Raw genomic sequence first — 21,810 nt, 5'->3', positions numbered from 1 at the left:
TTAAAAAATGTATGCCATTGATTAAGAAAAGAAAAAGGGACCCAAAAGGTGCCACATAACACTGCACTTCCTTTCATTATTAATTGCAAAATAACCTCTCTACTCCCTCCAATTTAAGAACTTCTCATTTGTTCCACCAGCTACTTGGAACTTGGCAAAGTGTTTTCCTAAGGAACAATGCTTAAGAAAGTAGAGATGTTTCCCTGTAGGAATCCTTATGATCTGTACACAGCTTGATTGATAGGATCTGCTAAATAAATGTATGTTGATTGAATGACTGATAGGAAGAATTCTAGGACTGATTTTTAAGTCACCACATACCTGAACATCTGAACTACAGTACTGTAATTATGAGAACCTAGAGCATCTCTTTCTCTGGGGCAATGGAAGAGCCAGGCCTTCCTCCTCTTCTTCCCAGCTCACTTACAGAGAAGAAGTCCTGCAAGAACTGTTCCCAGAAGGGTAGATGTTGGACTGGGAGGGGGAGGCTTGGGAATCAATTAATAAGCATTTATTATTAGGTAAATATTTTGCTTATGAGAAAGGCAAGGGACTGGAAAAGGGATTGATTCATAAAGGTTTGCAATAAAAATCTATAGAGAGATTAGGGTCTCTAGGCCAGAAACATCTTTGGGGATTAGCCCTTAAGATTTACTTCTCAGTTATGGTCAGCTCCCCACACATCTTCTTTTCTTCTTTGGGGTCTAGGGTCAACCTTCTTCATGACCCATTATCGTCATTTGTGACTTCCAAAAAGGACTTCTCCTTCTTTGATCCATTAAGGAAAAAACAGGTCTAGCATATAACTCTTAATCTTCTAAGTGATTTTTACAATTAAAAAACAAAGTAATAGAGGAAGAAACAAGGTATACCTCAATGCTCAGATTCTTTGAAAATACAAAATCATACAAAGGGTGTTAACAATGAATCTTTTGCATGTAAGGGATGGAAGAATGATTCAAATGAATTTCAAAGATAGACTCAAGCTGTCCCAAGGCATTTCGGCATTACCAAGCAGAAGAATGGGTCTCTGGAGATAGGGAATAGACCAGGGCTTCTGGTGTAGGAAAGGCAAGGTGAAGAAATGGGAGCACTGATTCTAGGGAAGGAAGAATAAGTTAAAAGTTGCTAGGGCAAGGGAAAGGCAGAGAGATAGTTTTATCCTTACTCCAAAGAACTTCCCTAAAGGATACAACATTGGGGTAGAGGGGAGAAAGCAAGAAAAGAAAATCTGCTTTGGTATGGATTTGATCAAAAGCAAGGATGAGACAAAAAAGAGAATAGATTAATAGAGACAAATTAGAGAAAGAGGTAAAGATAACTGGAAGTAAAGAGATCAGGGTGCCAGCAAAAACAATTAAAGTGGATGGTTGACCTCTATTTGACTTGGACAAAATTAAATAAAATGACCATTAAAGACCTACATATGATGAACTCCAAATAAAACTGTTAAGCTGGGTTATGGTCCGACTTGTTTGAATAAATTTGGGCTAATGGTACCAGAGAATGTCCCCTGGACCTTAGGTCAGAGAACCTGGGATCACATCCATGCCTATGAGATCTTACATAAGAGAGTTAACCACTTTCTCTAGACCTCGTTTCCTCATCCACAAAATGGGCTCTGAGGAATCTCCCAGCTCAACTTCTCTAATTATACAATTTCAAAAGAATTCTAATCAAACATAGCAGTCAGGCTCCCTATTTTGTGAAGGGTTTTGATGAATAATTTTCAATATGCAAATATAATCGACATGACCAACATGTTATTCTTTTGCTAAACTGAACCAGGAAGAAGCAGCCACATCTAACACACAGCTTTCATCTTAAAGAGAGTTATATGTTCTATGTGATTCATATTTATATTAGCTCTTCAAGGATGAATGGCTTGGCACATCTCTTATTACTCCACCGGGTCACTGGCCCATACCATGTCAGGGTCATCAAGAAAGATAAACCAAAATCTGAAATTCTTTTTGTAGGAATCTTTAAGAGGCTTAAAAAACTTAAAATTATGTTAGTTGTTGTTTAGTTGTCTCAGTCGTATCCAACTCATTGTGACCTCCAACTCATTGTGACCTCCATTTGGAGTTTTCTAAGCAGAGACAGTGAAGAAGTTTGCCATTTCCTTCAAATTATTTTAGAGATGAGAAAAATAAGACAAACAGGGTTAAATGACTTGCCCAGGGTCACACAGCTAGATGTGTCTGAAGGCCAAATTTAAACCAAGGAAGACGAGTCTTTCTGATTCCTGGTCGAGAGTTCTGTGCATGATGGTGCCACCTAAATTACCTCACAATTTTAGAATAAGAGAATGAAGGGAACTTAGCATCCATATAGTACAACTTCCTTCTTTTTTAAAGGAAGAAAGTGAAGTTTAGAGAAGTTTCAGCTTCTGACTGGTTTCATATAAGGAAGATTATAATAAGCCATATAAATACAAATAATAAAAATATGATTATAATAATAGTCTAAAAAGAATTTTGGTAAAATCTGACATTTATTTCCAAATCAGGAACAAAAATGGAGCTTAATAGAGTAAAAATACTTACTTAAAGCAAACAGCATTATGTGAAATCAAGAAAAGTTAGATGGCCTAAGAAGATCAGGGATAAAGCAAGGAAGCCCTTTATCAACATTTATTATTTATCAAGAGGTTAGATATGCTAGCTAAGGAAAAAACAAATCAAGGGAAACATAGATAAAGAGAAAACTAAATTATTGCTTTTTTATATGATATGAAGATTACTCAGTGCACCAGAGAGAATCCTGTAAAAATGAAATGAAATCATAGCTTTAACAACACTGCAGGAGTTAAGATGCAAGATCTCTTAAGAAAAAAGTTATTGAGCCTGGATTTCAGGCCTAACTCTAAAACAAAGATTCTTTCTACTGTAACACAATAGAAGATTTCAGCAGTCTGCAAATTCAATTTCAGGGTTTGTTTATTTTGAATTAAATTTTTTTATTGTTTCCCGATTTTCCTAAATTTATACTCTCAAAGGAATGACAACATCTCTCTCTCCTTGACGGTTTACTCGTATTAAAAAGTTTTCTGTGTATTATATTTCTGTCCAGTTTAGTATTGCTCCCTTGCTCATTTCCCATAGTATTCTTGGAATGTACTATGTCCTCACCTCCTCTCAGGAGTCCTAGTTTGTTTTCTTCAAAGCTCATCTCAAGTGTCATCTGCTATGAGAAACCTAATCTGACCTTATGTTTACATATCTGTACATGGTATTGTTCTGTCCCCCATCCCCAACATAGAATGGAAACCCACAGAAGGCAGACACTTCGTTTTTAATCCTCGTATCCCTAACACCTAGCATTATAGGTCCATAGTAGAATCTTAATAAATTAGTGATAAATGAATAAATGGATGGATAGATTGATTTAAATAATATCCCACTATAAAGTATTTTCAGTAGCATTCAGATATGTCTCATTACAGGCTAATATATTTGATTAAAATAAATATGGTCTTCAAATACTCCAAAATTCAAATTAATTTCAGTCCTTTCTAAGGCTTTAAGGAATTCCATATGCTTCTTTGAATTTGCTTAAATGGGAAATTAGATTAACAAGCAATACTGAAGAAAAGCTCTCATTTTGTCTATAAATATCACAAAATGCAAATCAATTTCAGCTATTTCTAAAGCTTCAAGGAACTCGACTTGTTCCTTGAACTCTTTTCTCCTCTTCTCTAAACTCTGTTACTATTATTTTCTATTCAACAATATTTCTACTTAGATGGGCAGTTGAAATAGATAAGCAATGTTGGGGGGGAAGACAAAAAAAAACTTCTTTATGTTATTAGTCACATTGAGGACATGCGGAAGAGCCTTTAGGAAAGCTTGTGCTCAGAGAGATAGACTTCTAGGCCAATGAGGCTGGAGAATTTGACTGAGCTTTTGATAAAAACGCTAGAAGCTTTAGAAACTCTTGCTTCTGGAAGCCACCAACAGTGGGGCCAGGCTCTGTTTTCTGAGTCAATGCTCCTAACACTCTCTCTCTAATAAACTTTCACAAAACAGTGAAGAATGTTTCATGTGCAAAAGAACATCCTTGACATATTATCAGCAAATTACATTAGACAATGAAATGCATTATTTCTAGAATTTGAGGCATAGTGCAAAGTTGGAATATTTTCAAACCTGGAAGAAATAAATTCTGTCTCTTTGCCGAAGAGGTGTAATATTCTGATCTTTGGGAATGTAGCATGCCCAGCTCTACCAGCCAGTTACCCGGTACAGTAATAAGCGATGCCCCAAATCATTCATCTTTGAAGAGCTAATATGAATATGAATATGATTTTTAGCTAATTAGAAGGCAGATGTTTAATGATGTATCCAAGCCACTAATAATAAAGTATGCAAAGAATGCCCATGGTGAATGCCAAGCCAAATTTATGGAAACACATTATCCTGAACAGTATGCATTTTGTTTTAATTAAATTGAAGTGATCTACCAACAAAACTAATGGGCTTCTTTCACAGTATTAAAAATATGATACCAAAGTATATAATAAGACTATTTAAAATATATTTACATTTCTAGGCAAATATCAGTTGAGTGATTCAACATTCTACAGAATTGCAAAAGGAAAAAAGACTAATAATAGACAGTATAAAGAACCCTGACTCTGAAGTTGGAAGACTTCTGTTTAAATTTGATGATGTCAAAACAAATAATGGTTATTTGTCACTTTAAGTTCTCCACAATATGTTAGCATGGAAATACCAAAATCCCCTTAACGAAAGTATTGAATTGCCCCAACAAGTCAACTGTATCCAGTAAAGTCAAATAGGTGGTGTAGCAGATGCAGCACTGGTTCTGGAGTCAAGAAGACCTGAGTTCAAATCCAACCTCAAACATTTACTAGTTGTGTGACCCTGGGAAACTCACTTAATTCTGTTTGTCTTGGCTTCTTATCTGTAAAATGAGCTGGAGAAGGAAATGAAAAACCACTCTGGTATCTTTGCCAAGAAAACCCCAAATGGAACCATGGAGAGTTGGACACAGCCAAACAACAACAACCACTTAAGATACAAAGGAAGGTTCTTGTAGCGGTAGGTTTGGAAGACGGTGACTGTGATATAACATTACAAAGGGCAACAATCAAACTTTGGAATTTTTTTTTTTAAAATATTTCTTTGGAGTTTGTGAGGCAATGGGTTTAAGTGACTTGTCCAAGGTAAAAACAGCTAATAAGTATCAAGTATCTGAGGTTAAATTTGAACTCAGGCCCTCCTGACTACAAGGCCAGTGTTCGTATCCCATGCCATCAAGCTGCCCCTGAAATAACACCAATATAAAAATATTCAGGTCAACAGAAATGACTGAATTCTGAGGAGAGGATTTGGCAGAGAGAGAGAGGGTGATGGTCAGCAGCAGGGAGCAAGGACAGTGCAGGACAAATGGCGATGACAACAATGTTCCTTTCAACTCCTTGTCTACATGGCTAAGAAGATGACTAAAGAAGAGAAGATACATATAGGATCTCTAAGATTTGCAAAGTTGGAACTTGCTGGAGAGTGATACTTTACCTAAGCAGTAGGCATGAGAATAGCGTATAGAGAGGGAGACTTGGGCCAAGCACAGTCAATGTTGATTGAACACATTTATCTCATTCCCTTATGAGTCCTTTGGCTTATAATGGTTATATCCCATTATATAATATCTCCTTTCTTATACATCCATGAGTAACTATGTTCTTTTATATTTAAGAAATAAGTAAAAAAGGACAGAAGTCAAACAGTCTGACCCTGAGCTAGTCAAAAAAATGACAAAGCCTTCTTAGATCTGCACACATTCAGTTGACATCCAAAGATCCCCTGAGCCAAATTAATTTTCCATGTGTGTTACAAATTTCTTTTTTATTCATTATTAGTTTATAGTTTATATGACATTACTTATAAAATTTCCATCCTAAAGCACACAATGTTCTGAAACAAAACTGAATTCAATTCAACTTTAATTAAGCACCTATTATGGAAAGTAACTGTATGTTCAAAAATGTATTAGAATGGTGATCCATTTATGGGTCATTTGATGTTGAAATTCAAATTCCTTGAAGGGGCAGATCATCAGAAATCTACAAATAAGCAATTATCCTGATCATGAAAAATTGCCTCTTTCAAGAGTGGAGGCATCAAGAACAGTATTCCGTGGGAGTATAAACAATACCCAGAACACTTTGTATCTAGAATGCTTAGAATGTAAATGTCCTCCAAAAGAGAATGTTAACAAAGGATTAAAAATTCTCATAAATATGGGATATTGTTCACATGGCCCAAAGGTAAACTAGTCTCAGAGAACTGGCTTACCCATTTTGTAATATAAAGAGTCTGGGATTATCTCCTAGGAATGATTTAATAAGCATCAACACTTCTCTTAAAAAAGTATGATGGACTTTTTAGTCCTTTCATGGGTCTTGCAAATTACACTACACAAAAAATAAAGAAAAGAAAAAGAAGAAAAATCAACTCACTGTTTTGAAATTATGTTCTAAGATCAAAAAAGAAAAAAGATACCTTTTAAGGGTCTATATTTATTTTATGATCTTGGACTGTCTTGAGGGAATCATTGGGCAATTGGATTTAGTAGTTAGGTCACTTAGAAAATATGTGATTATAAAAAGGCTTGAAAGAGTCATCCAGGCCAGAATAAAATACCAGAAAGCTGGTAACAACATCAGAATCCTTCCTTCTGAGATCTCCAACTGAACTGCAGAGTAAGGTTAGATTGACTAAATAAGAGAAGATACATATAGGATCTCTAAGATTTGGAAGTGAACTTTTGGTCCAGTTAGTGCCTGATGAAGAAACAAGAGAAAGGAGGTCATGTCATTCCCCAAGGGCAAATAGGCAGGTAGTGTTAGAGAAGAGCATTCAGGTCCCTTTAAATATTTTCCATCAATTTACAACTATTCTTTATTCAGAGAGTGGCCCAGAGTACTGAGTTTAATGTCTTAGCTAAGGTCCCTAGTCAGACTGAGCCAAAGACAAGAATCAAACCAGACAGGTAGCTAGGTGATACAATTGATAGAATAGCCTGCCCGAAGTCATGAGAACCTGAGGGCAAATCTGGCCTCAGAAACTTAGTAACAGTGTGACCCTGGGCAACTCACTTCATCTCGTTTACCTCAGTTTCTTCATTTTTAAAATGAGCTGGAAAAGAAAACGGTTAACCCCTCTGACATCTTTGTCAAGAAAATCCCAAATTAGGGTCACAAAGATTCAGATACAAAATATTGAAGAAGCATCAAATTTCTGGACTTGAAGGCCACCCAACTCTCTCTTTCCATGATGGACACCATAATGCCCTTCTAGTACACTCCTCTTTACAGAACACTGCTTGCTCCTATTTTTTTCATCTGTCTTGGCAGCTTCCTCAAGCAATGTGCCTGACTTTTCAAAGTAATAAAATAAGGAATAGAAGGGGGACTGATTTATTTGAAAAGTATTTTGAAATTCTTCAATGATTAACAAGTTGTAGCAAAGGAATTCAATCCAAAAATAAGATAGGACCGAGGGAGAAAGTCTGGCAGAAAAATAGAAAAAAAAAATTTAAGAAAATTGGCTAAGATCGTATTAACCAATTTAGAAAAGCAATTAAAAAACACTCCTAAAGAACTGTGATGTGTTGGAATGTTAAAATGTATTGCAGCTTTACATGAAGGAATGGGTTTTACCAAAAATAACTGAGTATGTATCCAATTAGCAATACATCGTGCATTTATTATCTTGTCAAATAAAATCTCTGAAAATGAAATAATTTCACATATAAAGAATAATGGTGTTTTTACAACAATTTGAAATTTTGCATAGTGACTACATAAATTATTTCATTTAATCCTTTCAGAACCCTATGGGGAAAGTACAGATTGTAAACTCCTTGAAAGTAAAGATTGACTTTTGCCCATAGGAACTTAATAAATTTTTTTTGATTGATTGAATTACCCCCATTTTAACAATGAGGAAATTGAGCCTCAAAGGAAAAAAAATTGAGGCTCAAAGCTGTGTGTCTTGTTCATGGTCTGACATTATTAAGCGTGAAAGACAGGCTAGAACTCAGTTCTTGCTATTTCCAGATCTGGTCTTTACTACTCTGCAAGACATCAAAGCAAGTTGTTAGCAGAAAGAGCAGCAGATTTAGATTCAGAAGACCCAGCTTTGACATAATTGAGCTTTGAAGCCCCCAAGCAAGTTGTCTCTATGAGCCTCAGCTTCCGGGTCTGGAAAATGGGAATAATAAATGTCATACCTCAGAGTTATTCTGGGCAATGTGTTTTGTGAGCCTCTGAGCAGTAGAAAATATGTTGTTAATAATCAAGGAAAATACAAGCCTAGAGGTTCTCCTTGCTCATAACATAATGACGAGCTCAAGCCTCAGAATGATGCATTTTGATGACAGGTTATATATGGCACTGGGTGTATGGCCTCTGGATAATGAGAAGCTGAAAATCCTAGCAGGCATCTAGAGAAGTAAAGATACAAGATATGAACAAATAACAGCTACAGTACTAATGATATTTACTGAAGTCTTGATTAAAAAAAAGAGGTGAATAAACCTGAAAAATAGGCAAGAACTCCAATGGAAGCACATGAAACTGACAGAAAATATCCCTAGCTTTGCTTGTAATTGTGGATTATGCCCCATCCCTGGGATGCAGCCCACCTCCTGGCCAAGAAGGAAGGGAAGCCTCTAGAGTAGAAAAATTGTGCAATTTTTCATCTGTGAGGACCCCCTCCCTCCCACCCATCAGTTGCCTCACAAACAAGTTTCAAGAATGCTTAATTTAGATCTAGATTCTACCTTAAACTTGATTTTACCAACTCCCTTTATTGATGAGGAAACTCAAGGGATCAAGATTGGGAAAGCTGTGATTGGCATTGGTTTTTCCCGATCCAAAATTTAAGACTTTCTGCCAAGAGGATGTGATCTTGGTTATTCTCACAGACAATTTTCATATCACAGAATTTTGGAGTTGGAAGTGACCTGAGGGGTGGTCAACTCCCCACATAAAAATGCCTACTATTGTATAAACTCCATCGCCAGCCAACCTTTGTTGAAGACCCCCCTCAAAGAGGAAGCTCACAGAGTTCCACATAGTTTGAGAGATGGCTCCTGCTATTAGGAAAAGGTGAGCTTCAATTGCTAGGTTTGGTCTCCTTGATACTGTTCTGTTTTGTTTTTCTGCTTAAGTGATCATTTTTCAAAATTTATTCATTTCTTATTGTTAAATCTAAACATTGCTAATCTAAACAAATGTTACATGATTCTTTTTTACTTTTTGAAATGAGAGATAAAGAAAAATATTACATGTATGTCATTCTACTTATTAGCCACAGTATAAATTTTACAATTTAAATAAGCTTTGCCAGCCACTCCTAATTTTAATATTTTCTTTTATCATTCTGGTTTTAATTACATCGAAGCTTGTATTTTCCCCTTTAAGCAATTCTTTGTTTACCCCGAAAGAAAGCAATTATTTTTAAGAGAAAAAAAATCCTATTATTTACATAGCTCTTAGTTACATTAATTTTAATTGTATCTCTTTTATTCATCTTATTTCATATTTGAATTCACAGTCACAGGTACATTCAAATTTATGAAAAGAAGATGAAAATGCAAACAAGAAAGAGAAAAAGGACATATAGAGGAAAAGTGTGGTGTGGTGAGGGTGGGTAAGAGATATTTAGAGAGACTGAATTTATTAAGGCATTACTATGTGGCCAGTTCTATAAGCTATGAATGTAAGTAAAAAAGGAAAGATAATTCTCACCTTCAAGGAGCTTATATTCTAATAGGGGAAGACACACAAAAGTGGGGATATTGAAAGCTGGGATTGGTATTTGTAGCAAAGTCTGGAGAATCAGAAGCAGAGCCAAGAGAGATGGAATAGAGACTTAGAGGAGAGATAGAGATAGAGACGGACAGATGAAGAGGCAGAAAGATAAGGAGAGAGACAGATAGAAAGACAAAGAAATTCAGTAGAGATACAAAAGCTTCCTTAACTCTCAATCTTATTCTCTCAGCCTTCTGTGATTTTCATAGACCAAGTGGTTTTACATTAGTTTCATCCCATATAAAAAGGGATGAACATAGAGCCATCTTCTTCTCTGATATTCTGTAATGGAATGAGTTTTACCCATTGGTCACCACAGTGAACTCAACTTCAGATCCTCTTTCAGGTATAAAACACAGACCAATGCAAATATTGAGGCATATGAGTAAATTAAAGAAACTACCAAAAGAATACTATTAAGAATAACCACTATTTCTTTACTGCTCTGCATTTTGCCAGGCATTTTTCCTTTAAACAATACTAAGAAAGAGCTAAATAAACAAGACAACAATAGAAGAAGGCATCCAGTGTTCTTCCTTCATCCTTCCTTTGATTATATTTTCATGTCTCAGATCAAGGCTCTGTGATTTTATTGATGAGTATTCCCACTACAAGGGCAGATGGTGCCCTCTCTCTGACAGGGGAGTGAGTCTTCAAAAGTCAACAGGGCCAAAAAATTCATCAGCTCCAAGCCAAGCTGGTTGATGAGCCCCCTTGCTAAATTTAGAGAGTTTGTTCTTTGGACAATTCGTTCCTGGGCCTTCCTTGAAAACTTTCCAGTTGACTAAGATCAGGCAGACTAGGCATTGCACAAGACTACATTTCAGTAACCCAGGGTCACCTCTACCCCATGACTGAGGTGTTAGAAAAGGTCTTCAGTGGAATTTTATTTCCTTTTATTAAAGGGAAATAACTGTCTGAAATGTGAGTGGTCATTTTACATTCCTGGTATTCATTACTTTCATGAGGCAAAAGTGACTTGAACGTTCCTTTTATAATTCTGTATTCCTTCTAACTAATGGTTTGTTTCCATTAAAATAAATCGTTACTTATTAAGTATTTATAAGCTTAAGTTTACAAGTACATGTGGAAGAAAGATTTCATTCATAACTGCCCCCCCCAAAAATATTAGTCCCAGAGAAAGCAATAGTTTTTTTTTCTTATTTTCCAAGCATTATTGCTTTCTTTCTTAGCCCAGTTGTTTCAGTAGTATGTCTTTGTGACACTACTTGAGCTTTTCTTAGGAAAGACGGTAGTAGAGTGGTTTTCCTTTTTTCTTTCTCTAGGTCTTTTTATAGAGGAGGAAATGGGGGCAAACAGGGATTAGTGTCATTCCCAGGATCATACAGCCAATCAGTGCCTGAGGCAAGATTTGCATTGATAAGATGAATCTTTCTAACTCCAAATCCTACACTCTCTATCCACTGTACCACCTTGCTGTCTTGTTCCTTCTTCCATTAGGGAAATTTCTGGTATGAGTTCTTATTTTGGGATGCTACTATCTATTTCAAAATAATGGGTTTCCTTTATAATCTTGGGATTTAAAAACATGATGTACAGAAGTGGTCCAATGGCCTTTCCAAACACTGCCAACAAACTCCATGACCCACAAAAAAAGGGAAAAACCCTTTAGGCTGAATCTTCATCCAATCTAATTGAGAAGATGGGCACAAAGTTCTTGTATTCCCTGTGAGCAGAATGCAAATACCAATGGACTGACTGGTGAATAAATGAATGAGAGAATTGGATTGCTTTTGGGTTTTGACTGGGTATTAACATTCGAGGATTACAGTTTATACAGAGATCAACTAAAAATTCTTTGAGACTGGTATGCAAGTCTTTCAGTTTATAAGTGATCCTTACCATTTCATGATGGGTACTCTTGTCCAGGTTCAGAATACTAACTTGAGATGATATAATAACATTCTACCTATTTTATCAATTGAAGAAAAGGCTAGGTGGTACAAATGGATAGTATACTGACTTTGGCAGGAACAAGTTAAAATTAAATGAAAATTCACATACTAATTATGTTGCATGGGGAAGTCACAAAATCTCTATCTCAATTTCTTAAACTGTGAAATGGGGATGGACAGCATTTTCATTACACCTCCCCACCAGGGCAAATATGGGGATCAATTGACATATTTGTAAAAATGACTAGTAGAAAATAAGACAGAAAAGGAAAATGATAAATATTAAAGGGATATGGGAAGGCAAGAAAACTGAAGGGATTCAACCTTTCTGGAGAACAATTTGGAGCTATACCCAAAGTCCAATAAAACTATGTGTAGCCTTTGACCCAGCAATACCACCACTAGGTCTGTATCCCAAACAGATTTTTAAAAAATGAAAATAAAACCTTTCTGTAGCAAAAATATTTATAGCAACTCTTTGTGATAGCTAAGAATTAGAAATTGGGGAGATGTCCTTCAATTAGAGAATGACTAAATAAGTTGTGGTGTATCATTGTAATGGAATATTGTTCCATTGTCAATATGAAATGATAAGAAGGATGATTTCTGAAAAAAACTGAAAAGACTTAGATTATCTGATGTTGAGTGAAGTAAGCAGAACCAGGAAAATATTACACACAGTAAGAGCCATATTGTATGACGATTAAGTGTGAATGACTTAGCTATTCTCAGTAATACAATGATGCAAGAAAATCACCAAAGACTCATGATAAAAAATGCTATCCACCTGAAGGAATCTGAATACAGATCCAAGCAAATTATTTTCTATTTTCTTTCTTTTGGGGGGGGATCAAGTTTTCTTTCCCAAATGACCGATATGGAAATGATTTACATGAGTGCACAGGTATAATCAATATCAGATTGCTTACTATCTCAGGAAAGGGAAGAGGATAGAATTTGAACTCAAAAAACCCTCAACAAAGGTTAAAAACTGGTTTTTGCTTTTTTTTTTAAATTTATTTTAAACAAATACAAAATAAGAATAAAAATTACCATATGCAACTTCTAGTTCAAGAAAACCTATCTAATATAATATATAATAAATATATAATAAATTCTATATGTTGTATTCAAAGCTTTCAGCTTTTCTTTATTTCCTTGGAAGTTTTGTTTTGTTCTCTGCTGTGCACTTTTTATTTTTCCCCCTTTCCTTCCCCTCCCTGCCCAAAAGGTTATAATCAAGCACAGATATGTATGTAGGTATGTAAGTGTGTGTGTGGGCGGGGGGAAGGGGGTTATGGATGGGTATATTATTTTTACTTGTAATTGGGAAAAATTATTTTTTAAAAAAATGCTTAGTACAGAGAACAGATGTTTAAAAACTACACCCTTGTCTCCCATGTTCTGTCCTTCTTCCACTCACACAATGTCCTCATCTGTAAAGGAGATAATAATAGTCCTTGTCTCTGAAAATAATTGATTATGGGGATCAAATCAGATAATCTTTGCAAAGCACTTTGCAAACCTTACATTACTCTATTCATGAAACTTATTATTATCATTATTCACTTCACAAGGATTTATGTGCTCATGGAGTACGGATAAACACAAAGGCCTTGAATACAAGAAATAAACTCATTCCTACTTAAAAAGAGTTTCTGTTCTAATGGAGGAGAAACTGAGACTCAAGTATTTACCCAACGTCAAATAGTTTCTAAAAATTGTGGAACCTTGATATAAGCATACTAATTCTGTGACCTTGGGGAAGTCACTTAATCTTTGTTTACCTAAATTGTAAAATAGGGATGGCATTTTCCTCATCAAGTCATATGCCTCTACATGCTGCTATTTCCACAAGACCACACTGCCTCTCTTCTTTACTATGCAGCCTATTATGTAAATGAGATGAGGCTAGTCATTTTTTTCATGGAGAAAGAGATCTCAATGTTATATGCAAAATTATGTAAAGCTGCTCAGTGTGAAATGCTGAAGGATGCTAACAGAAAAAGGAACCAGGGAAAAGCAGAAATTATCTTCATTCTTTATTTCTAAACTAATGCCAGATTTTCTGTTTTTACTATATATGTTGCCAAAAGAATAATGATCACTCAGTGGTAGACTCACCAACAATTCTTCAGACCTGTCCTACACCTCACACTTACACCAACCACTTCAAAAGTCTTGAGTTTTGTCTATTCTTTCTGAGAGATTCCCAGAAAAATCTCAAGTAACCAATTGCCAGGAGAAAAATATCTCCTTCCCTTTTCAAAGGATTTTTATTAGGCAACTGTTTGATAAACAAAAATGCCATATATGAGTCATCCTCACATGTCAAACAGTAGTTATCCTATGCATGATGCTCTACCCATAACTCTTTGAGACACTTTAAGTACATTTTCTCATTAATCTTCATAAATATATAGGAATCGCATTAGAGGACTGGTAGAACTAGCCTCATTTGTATCGTGATATGCAGGCTTATTTGAGAAAGTTGCATTTATCTAATGAAAAGGACACTCAGGGCTACTGCCCTAAGAACTGAATGAGTGAATCCAGAGAGCTGAACTTCCCACTAACGCATAGAACATCCAATCAGAGGTGGCAACAGCCGCACGATTTCCTACCTCCAATCTGTCTGTCCTCATTAATTTCTGGGCAGCAGCAGCTGCTGCAGCGGGTACTGGGACACCAGGATTCCCAGTAACAAGCATTGGTGCAGTTGGCAGGATGTCTGCTGGGACCAAGCCCGGTGAAACGGGTCCCAGGTAGGGATTGAAGGCGGCGGATGCATTGGTGGCGGCTAGGCTGGGGGCAACAGAAAACATTGGCTAAAAAAAAAAGAGAAAAAAAAAGAATCTATTAGCATTCACACCATCAAATGACACAAATATGTTGTTTTCATTCTAAATCCCAAGGGCATTACATCATGGGTATCACTACAAACAAAATTGTTTACTAGTTTATTAATACAAGTACATGAATTAGATTTGAGTGAGGGGGGGGCTGTGCTAAGTCCCCAGCCTCACTTTCTCCTCCAGTGATGACTGGGTCCAATGGTCAGATAGGAATCAGGGTGAGTAGAGATGACCCTGGATGCAAAGCAATCAGGATTAAGGACTTGCCCAAAGTCATACAGTTTGTAAGAGACAAGTGACTGAGGTTGAATTTGAACTCCCGTCCTCCTGACTCCAAGGCCAGTGCTCTATCCCCTCCATCTCTGAGCTGCCAATGTGTTTGTCATGGTCTTCTTCGAGAATGAAGGATAAACATTATTATTATCTTATCAATAAACACAAATTGCTTAACAAAGATAAAAATTTCCTGGAAACTTTTTTTTTTAATTTTATTTTCTTCCAAGATAGTTTTTAACTTTCTTTTTTGGTAAGATGTACCACATTTTTCTCCCTCCTTTCCTTCCCTGTCCCCTCCCCTTGAGAGTGAGTAATCTGACACTGGCTATATATCAAACCTTTTATTTAAATAATATTGCTTTGAAATTTTCCACCTATTTTTTTTCCAGTTTTGGAATAAGTGAAAGAGGATAGTCATACTTTTCAGTGTTGAAATGCCTTCCAGCCATCATCATCCAAATCTCCAAATCTGATCAAAAAGAATTCATAGCTGCATTATCAGGAATTCTTGAAAGTTTAACAGGTTATGGATTTTATCGCCTGACATAACAAATGAGTCATTACCCAGTGAATAACATACTGTATCTCAGATCAGAGGACAAGATGTTGATATACCCAAGGACCTTGGAAAAGGTGATATAAGCCACCTTAGTAAATAGTCAGGAAGAAGCTATTAAATATTTACTGTATTTGAGGTACTCTAATAAGCTAGGCAATCAATGAAATGGAAAGCTAAACACAACTCTTTAATTGGTTTATCAATAGACTGAGGTTTTCAGCAGGTAGATGATACAGTGGATATAGAGGGCTGGGCCTGGAGTCAGGAAGACGTACCTTCCTGAGCTCAAATCTGGCCTTAGACAATATCTATGTGTCCTTGGGTAAGTCACTTAACTAATCAATTAATACAGATTATACTGTCATGAAAAACATTTCCATATTAGCCATGTTGCAAAAAACAAAACCCAGGTATCTAACCCTTTGGTATAGAAAAATCCATGCTAAAAAGCATATCTTATTGAAATTCTTCAAAGGGTCCGTGCTTCTTTCAGTGTGGTTACCCCTCTACCACAAAGAGCCCAACCTCTCTGCACAATGGCAGCTAGGGTGGCCCCATTTATGGCATCTGGGCCATCAGGGGATTGAAAAGATACAATAGTAAAATTAGCATTTACATAGTAATATTAATTAATAGGAATTTTAGATCTGCAAAGCACTTTTACAGATTTTTTTCTCACTGAATCCTCACAATAATCCTATGAGGTAGAAGTTATTATCCCTATTTTACAGATAAGGAAATGAACAAACAGAAGTTAAGAGACTGATGTAGCATTGCACAGCTAGTGAGGCTCTTAGGTGGGATAGGAACATGTCTTTCGGACTCAACCACTGAATTACTCAACATCTTGTATTAATAAATATCAAAAGCACAGGGGGAAAAAAACCCTAGATTTTATGACTGTGTATACTACGTCTTATAGTTTTCCCCTTTAGGATTTCATTTGATTTTATATCAATTTTCCTCAATTATATATAAACAAAACTTTTGCCTTCCAGTTTCTCCTCTTCTCTACCCTCCCCATAAACTTGAACACAATCTTTTTTCCTCCAAGATCATCTGTCTCTCCATCCATTCTGCTCCTTTGGCCCCTTGACAAATAGTCTTATCACTATTGCACATATATATATATATATATATATATATATATATATATATATATGTATATATATATACACATATATATATATATATCTTAGTGAATATATAACATTAACATATGCAAAGTACATGGCAAGTCTCAAGGGGGTGGGGTTATTATATTAAATTATTAACAAAATTATATTAATTATTAATCATCCTCATTATTATAATAATCTCATAAGGATTGTCCCCTGAATTACTCCTGCATGTATATCCAAGAAGATATAAGCCTTTATTTTTCAAATTTCCCCCAGTAGGAATAAATTCCTTCCTGCTGTCTCCTTAGAAATACGTGCAGGCAAAGCCACAGCGACAGTAGTTTTCCAAAGGGCTCAAACTCTTAACTCATCCACCTCACATTATCTCAAATTGCTTCCACTCAAGAGAACAAGAGCTATTTCATGAACAGCGAGACACCCTATCAATAAAAATAGCTGGAAACCGAAGGACTTGATTTCCTTTGGCTGCAAAAGGTACCATTTCTTCATTTTTGAAAAATACAGGTTTTTAGAAAATTGTCCTTGCTTTTTTCTCTCTAGAGGCCTACTTTCAGGCCAAGGCACTGGGATCTGCTCTGGACAGCCTTAATCGGATGAGGAGAGTTTCCAGCTGCTTTTGACCCAGGCTACCAGGCTTTCCAAATCCTGCCAACTCTTAGTGTCTTCCCTGCCAAAATTACTTTAGAGTTGGTTTGAACCATTTTGGATATAACCAATCTATTTGTTTTGTTTCTGCCCCCCCCCCAATAAAATGCAAAGTCCTTTATGACATGGATTATTTTCTTTGTCTCTGTATTTCTAGGTTAGCTAGATGGTACAGAGGAACCCAGTAGTCGGGGGAACTGAGTTCAAATCTAACTTTAGACATGTGACACTTACTAGCTGTGTGGCCTTGGTCAAGTCACTTAACCCTGAATGCTTCGAACCCAAGACCACTTCCAGTTGACCTGATCCCTATCTAATCACTCACTTTCCATAGAAAGGGAGACTGGTGACTTTGTACAGCAGCCCCTCACTTAAATTCAATTTACTTCATTGTCATGGTCTTCAAAACTGAAGGGCAAACATCATCATCCTATATCTTTATTGACTGCTCAAATGATTCCAGAAAATATCCTAAAACCAATTCCATTTAAGCCCTCCATCTAGAAGCTAAACAAGGTACAAGGTACAAGGTACTTGGCTGTCCAAAAACTAAACGTTCTCTACCCTCAAGGAAATGATCTTCTCCTGGACAGAAATACTGACCATTTTCTAGAAAATACATGAAGAGTAATGCCAAAGCTGTGTCTTGAGGATGAGGAGGGCCCAGGAACAAAGAGGAGAACTAAGACCCGACTCTTGCAGGAGGGTCTACTCAAGCTGGTTGAAGATGAGAACCAACTCTTCTCAGAGAGGGGAGAGGGAGAGAATTCTAGGCAGGGGGGCCAGAGGATGCAAAGGCAGAGGTAGCAGATTTGAAAAGCAGTCCTGGAGCAGGGTCAGTTTGGCTGGAACACAGTGTTCTAAAAGGACGCTATGTGCAATTGGCCTGCAAGGGACTCGTAAAGGAGATGAGAGAAACTGGAAAGACCAAGTTGCCCTCCATTTTCACTTGAAGGTCACCAACCAATGAGATCCCAGAAAATCATTTGTCTGGAGCATTTAGCGAAGGGAAGAATCCAGGACTAAGGACTCCTCCAAGTGTCCCAGTAACCATTTATTGAGGTTATAAATGGATAAACAAAGAAAATGGCTGGTTCTAGGCCTTGGGCTAGCTAAAACCCACCTTAGGGAAGACCACTTAGCAATCCCATTCAGTTCTGTTTACACTTCTATTTTCAAGGCTAATCACTTGTTAGTTTGTTTGTATTTTGACAGTAATGTTTTACTGTACTGATTAAGCCTAGGGCTATGATGTGAAATGGAAAAAAAAAGAACATTTTCACTAACTAATTAATACCCACAGCTTCCAAGGAAGCTCAGCATCTCATTGAAAAACAAATCAGTGATTAGCCTTGAAAATAAACAGGAGTGCACACTGGACCCTAATTAATGGATGTGTTCATTGTTCTGCTCTGCTGCAGAAATTAGCAGCTAGAATTAAGTTTTTAGGCATTCAATGAGCCATTTTCCAAATATATATTAACGTACAGGGAGACTGGACTTCCTTCTATCTAGGTTTCACAACTGTGGGCTAATAATCTCTGGCCTCCAGGCATTTTCACCAGTCATTACTCCTGCCTGGAATGCACTTCCTCCTCATGTCTGCCTTCTTTCCTGATTCCCCTGAAGGTTGGTGGCTTCCCATTCATCTCCAGTTTATCTTCAATGTAGCCTCCTTAGACATGGTTGCTTGCATGCCATCTCCCCCCTAAGACCATGAGTTCATGGAAGACGTAGTCTTTTGGTTGACTTTGTATCTACAGCACTCACCACAGGATCTGGTACATAGTAGGTGCTTAATGAATGCATGCTAATTTAATTTGGAGCAAATGTTGTTGATCTAATCACTGGTCTTCTTAGAGTGTCCATTGCAGTCTAGCTATCCATTTACATGTTAACCTTGAATTCATGGACAACAGACATTTATTAAACTCTTGTATGCAAGACATCATTCTCAGCACTGGTAACAAAAAGACAAAAACCAGGAGAGTTTCTTCCCTCAAGGATGTCACATTCTTGGGACTCACATATGAAAAGAGACATAAAGATCATTTGGGAAGGAAGAGTCCCAATGACTGGGAGCTCACAAAGGAAATAATTCAAACACACCAAGGAGTACAGTTCTTCATTTTCAAACTTTATAAAGGTCAGTGTCATGATTTATGGAGATGAAGTCCATTAGAATTAAGGATATTTACATATATATATATATATATGTATACATGACACATATATACATTTCTATAATGCATCAGATGCTTATTAATGTTATTTTGGAATACTAATAAAATGTAAAATATATCTAAAATGATCATGTACAATGATTCTCTTTTCAATTACAAAAAAGGAAATGACAACAATGATTATATTTTTGAATTCAACTACGCCCATCAAAAAGTAAGAAGTCTCATTTCTGAGGGGGCTCGACCACTTGGCAGGGCTTTTGGAGTCAATTCTTTCTACTACATAGTGAAAACCAAAAGCCAATGAGGCTATTTTGGAAGCTATCAAAATTGATTTAAAAAAACATTCCAAGTCCCTTCATTTCTTCCCAGAGAAGTGTATAGGGTTAGAATAAAGAAAGCTATAGAGGGAATAGCTCCTGCCTCTCTCTGCTAAGCTTTACCATGTATTCAAATGTTACTGTGCTAAAATATTTAAATTTGAAAACATTTAAAAGTCACACTAAGCTTTGTTGTGAATTAGTTGACAAGTTTTAGAGCTGGTAGAGGTCATTCAGTCCAATCAGCCTTGTAGAGAAGAAAACCCAAGTGCTAGAGACAAAGAGAAATTTGAACTGATGTCTCTGGCCTTAAATCCTAGTACTATTTTCTTCTATTCAATACCATAATATTCTCTCTCTGTCTTTGTCTGTCTGTCTGTCTCACACACACACACACACACACACACACACCCACCCTCTTGCCCTCTTGTATTTTCACTTCTTTTCTAAGCTCCCTTCTGCCCTTCTCTCTCGCTCCCTCCCTCCCCTCTCTCCCTTTCCCTCCCTCCTCCTCCTCCTCTCTCTCTCTCTCCCCCCCACAAACCTCTTGCCCTCCTATATTACTCCTTTTCTATGCCACTCTGCCTCCCCTTTCTCCACTTCCCCCCTCAATTATTATAGAAACACAGCACACAGTTGTACAGTACTGTGAGATATGTAACGCACTGGACAGGAACTATTTTCTTTATTAGGCTAATCCTGTGAGCTAATTGTTTGGATTGTTCCCAATTCCGTCCATTACTCTCCTTGCCTCTCCAAGTTGCATCCCTTCAAACAATGCTCTAAGGCGGCTGGCACATTTGACCAAATTGGGCAGCAGTGCTCACATTGGCTGGATACAAGTCGGACACATTCTCGCAGAGTCCCACTACATACCACGGGGTGGAGGAAAGAGGACACCAAATGGCTTATAGCCACTTTTTAGATATGGAGGTGTTTATTTGGGACACTCCTGGGTAACAGTAAAGCCTCATCTGGACCACTCCCTGGGCAGACTGGAGAAGAAAACTCTCAAAAACAATTTCAGAATTCTAGATATTCCTGGAAATATGACAAATGATGAGCAAAGAACATTCTGCATGAGATCGCTATGCTGTCAGAGGAAACAGCAGAATTGAGGTGACAGTTATATGGGAAAGAAATTTGAATTTTTGAAAAAACCTAGAGCAATCCCATTATTTGACAGATGAGGAAACTGAGGTGCAGAATGAATTGCCTAAGCACTAAATATCAGAGACAGGATTTGGAACAGTCTTATGACTGCAAATCTAGAGAACCTTGTATCCTATTCTGCCTCATAAGTATTATTGTCATCATGGGACTCCTTTAAAATTCATGAAAGGTACTCTGAAGTGTAATCCACTTGGTTTCTCATATCATGGATTACCTGAAGTTGATTTCCCTACCATGAAGTCCCAGACGAGAGGCAGTGGTGGAGGGAATGGAATGTTGACCTTGGAATCAGGTCTACCCAAGTTCATATCCCATCCCAAGCATTCGATCACTATCTGTGGGACCCTGGACAAATCACAACTTCCCTGAGGTTCAGTCTCCTTATCTGAAAACTGAACATAACAAGAACACCTTGAACCCTGGAATCTGAGTTTCAAAGTAGAATTATGTAAACTTTAAATTTTTATGCAAATATCAGCAATTATTAGAGGAGAGCCCCCAGTGGAATGGATCAAGCCATTCTGAAGCACATGATAATGGTATCTATTAGGCTGCCCTATGACCATTGCATCCCTAGATCTTCCTGGGAGAGATGAGCTTCTAACAAGTTTTCCAAAAGTTTAAAAGTTATCTGGTTTGATACTGAAATTATCTCTCTTCGATTACATTAAGAGAAATGGCTATATATACATACATATGTGTAGTATGTGTATAAACATATATATGTGTGTGCATATACATATCATTTTAGTGTTCAATGTAATATAGAGCTTATAGTTTAAGAAGAATTACATTTAAAAAAATAAAAAATATAACAAAATTTAATAATCATAGGCATCATAGTACTGTGGATAATCCATTGAAGCCAGGAAGCCTTGGGTTTGAATTCTATCT

The 21,810-nt window shown here is 36.8% G+C and overlaps 1 protein-coding gene across 20 annotated transcripts in view; it reads right to left on the bottom strand.

The window, feature by feature from the left end:
• The window catches only part of MBNL1 (muscleblind like splicing regulator 1), a 241,476-nt gene that overhangs the window by 21,474 nt on the left and 198,192 nt on the right, over window positions 1–21,810 (bottom strand). For all 20 annotated transcript variants that reach the window (XM_074190779.1, XM_074190760.1, XM_074190770.1 and 17 more), the window contains one exon: window positions 14,388–14,591. In XM_074190779.1, the coding sequence (XP_074046880.1) occupies window positions 14,388–14,591 (204 nt within the window). The remainder of the gene's footprint in view (window positions 1–14,387; window positions 14,592–21,810) is intronic.

This window comes from Macrotis lagotis, chromosome 6 (genome assembly GCF_037893015.1).
Source record: "Macrotis lagotis isolate mMagLag1 chromosome 6, bilby.v1.9.chrom.fasta, whole genome shotgun sequence".
NCBI lineage: Eukaryota > Metazoa > Chordata > Mammalia > Peramelemorphia > Peramelidae > Macrotis > Macrotis lagotis.
Note: the sequence above shows the minus strand (reverse complement) of the source record. Positions and strands in the feature narration are given on the sequence as shown.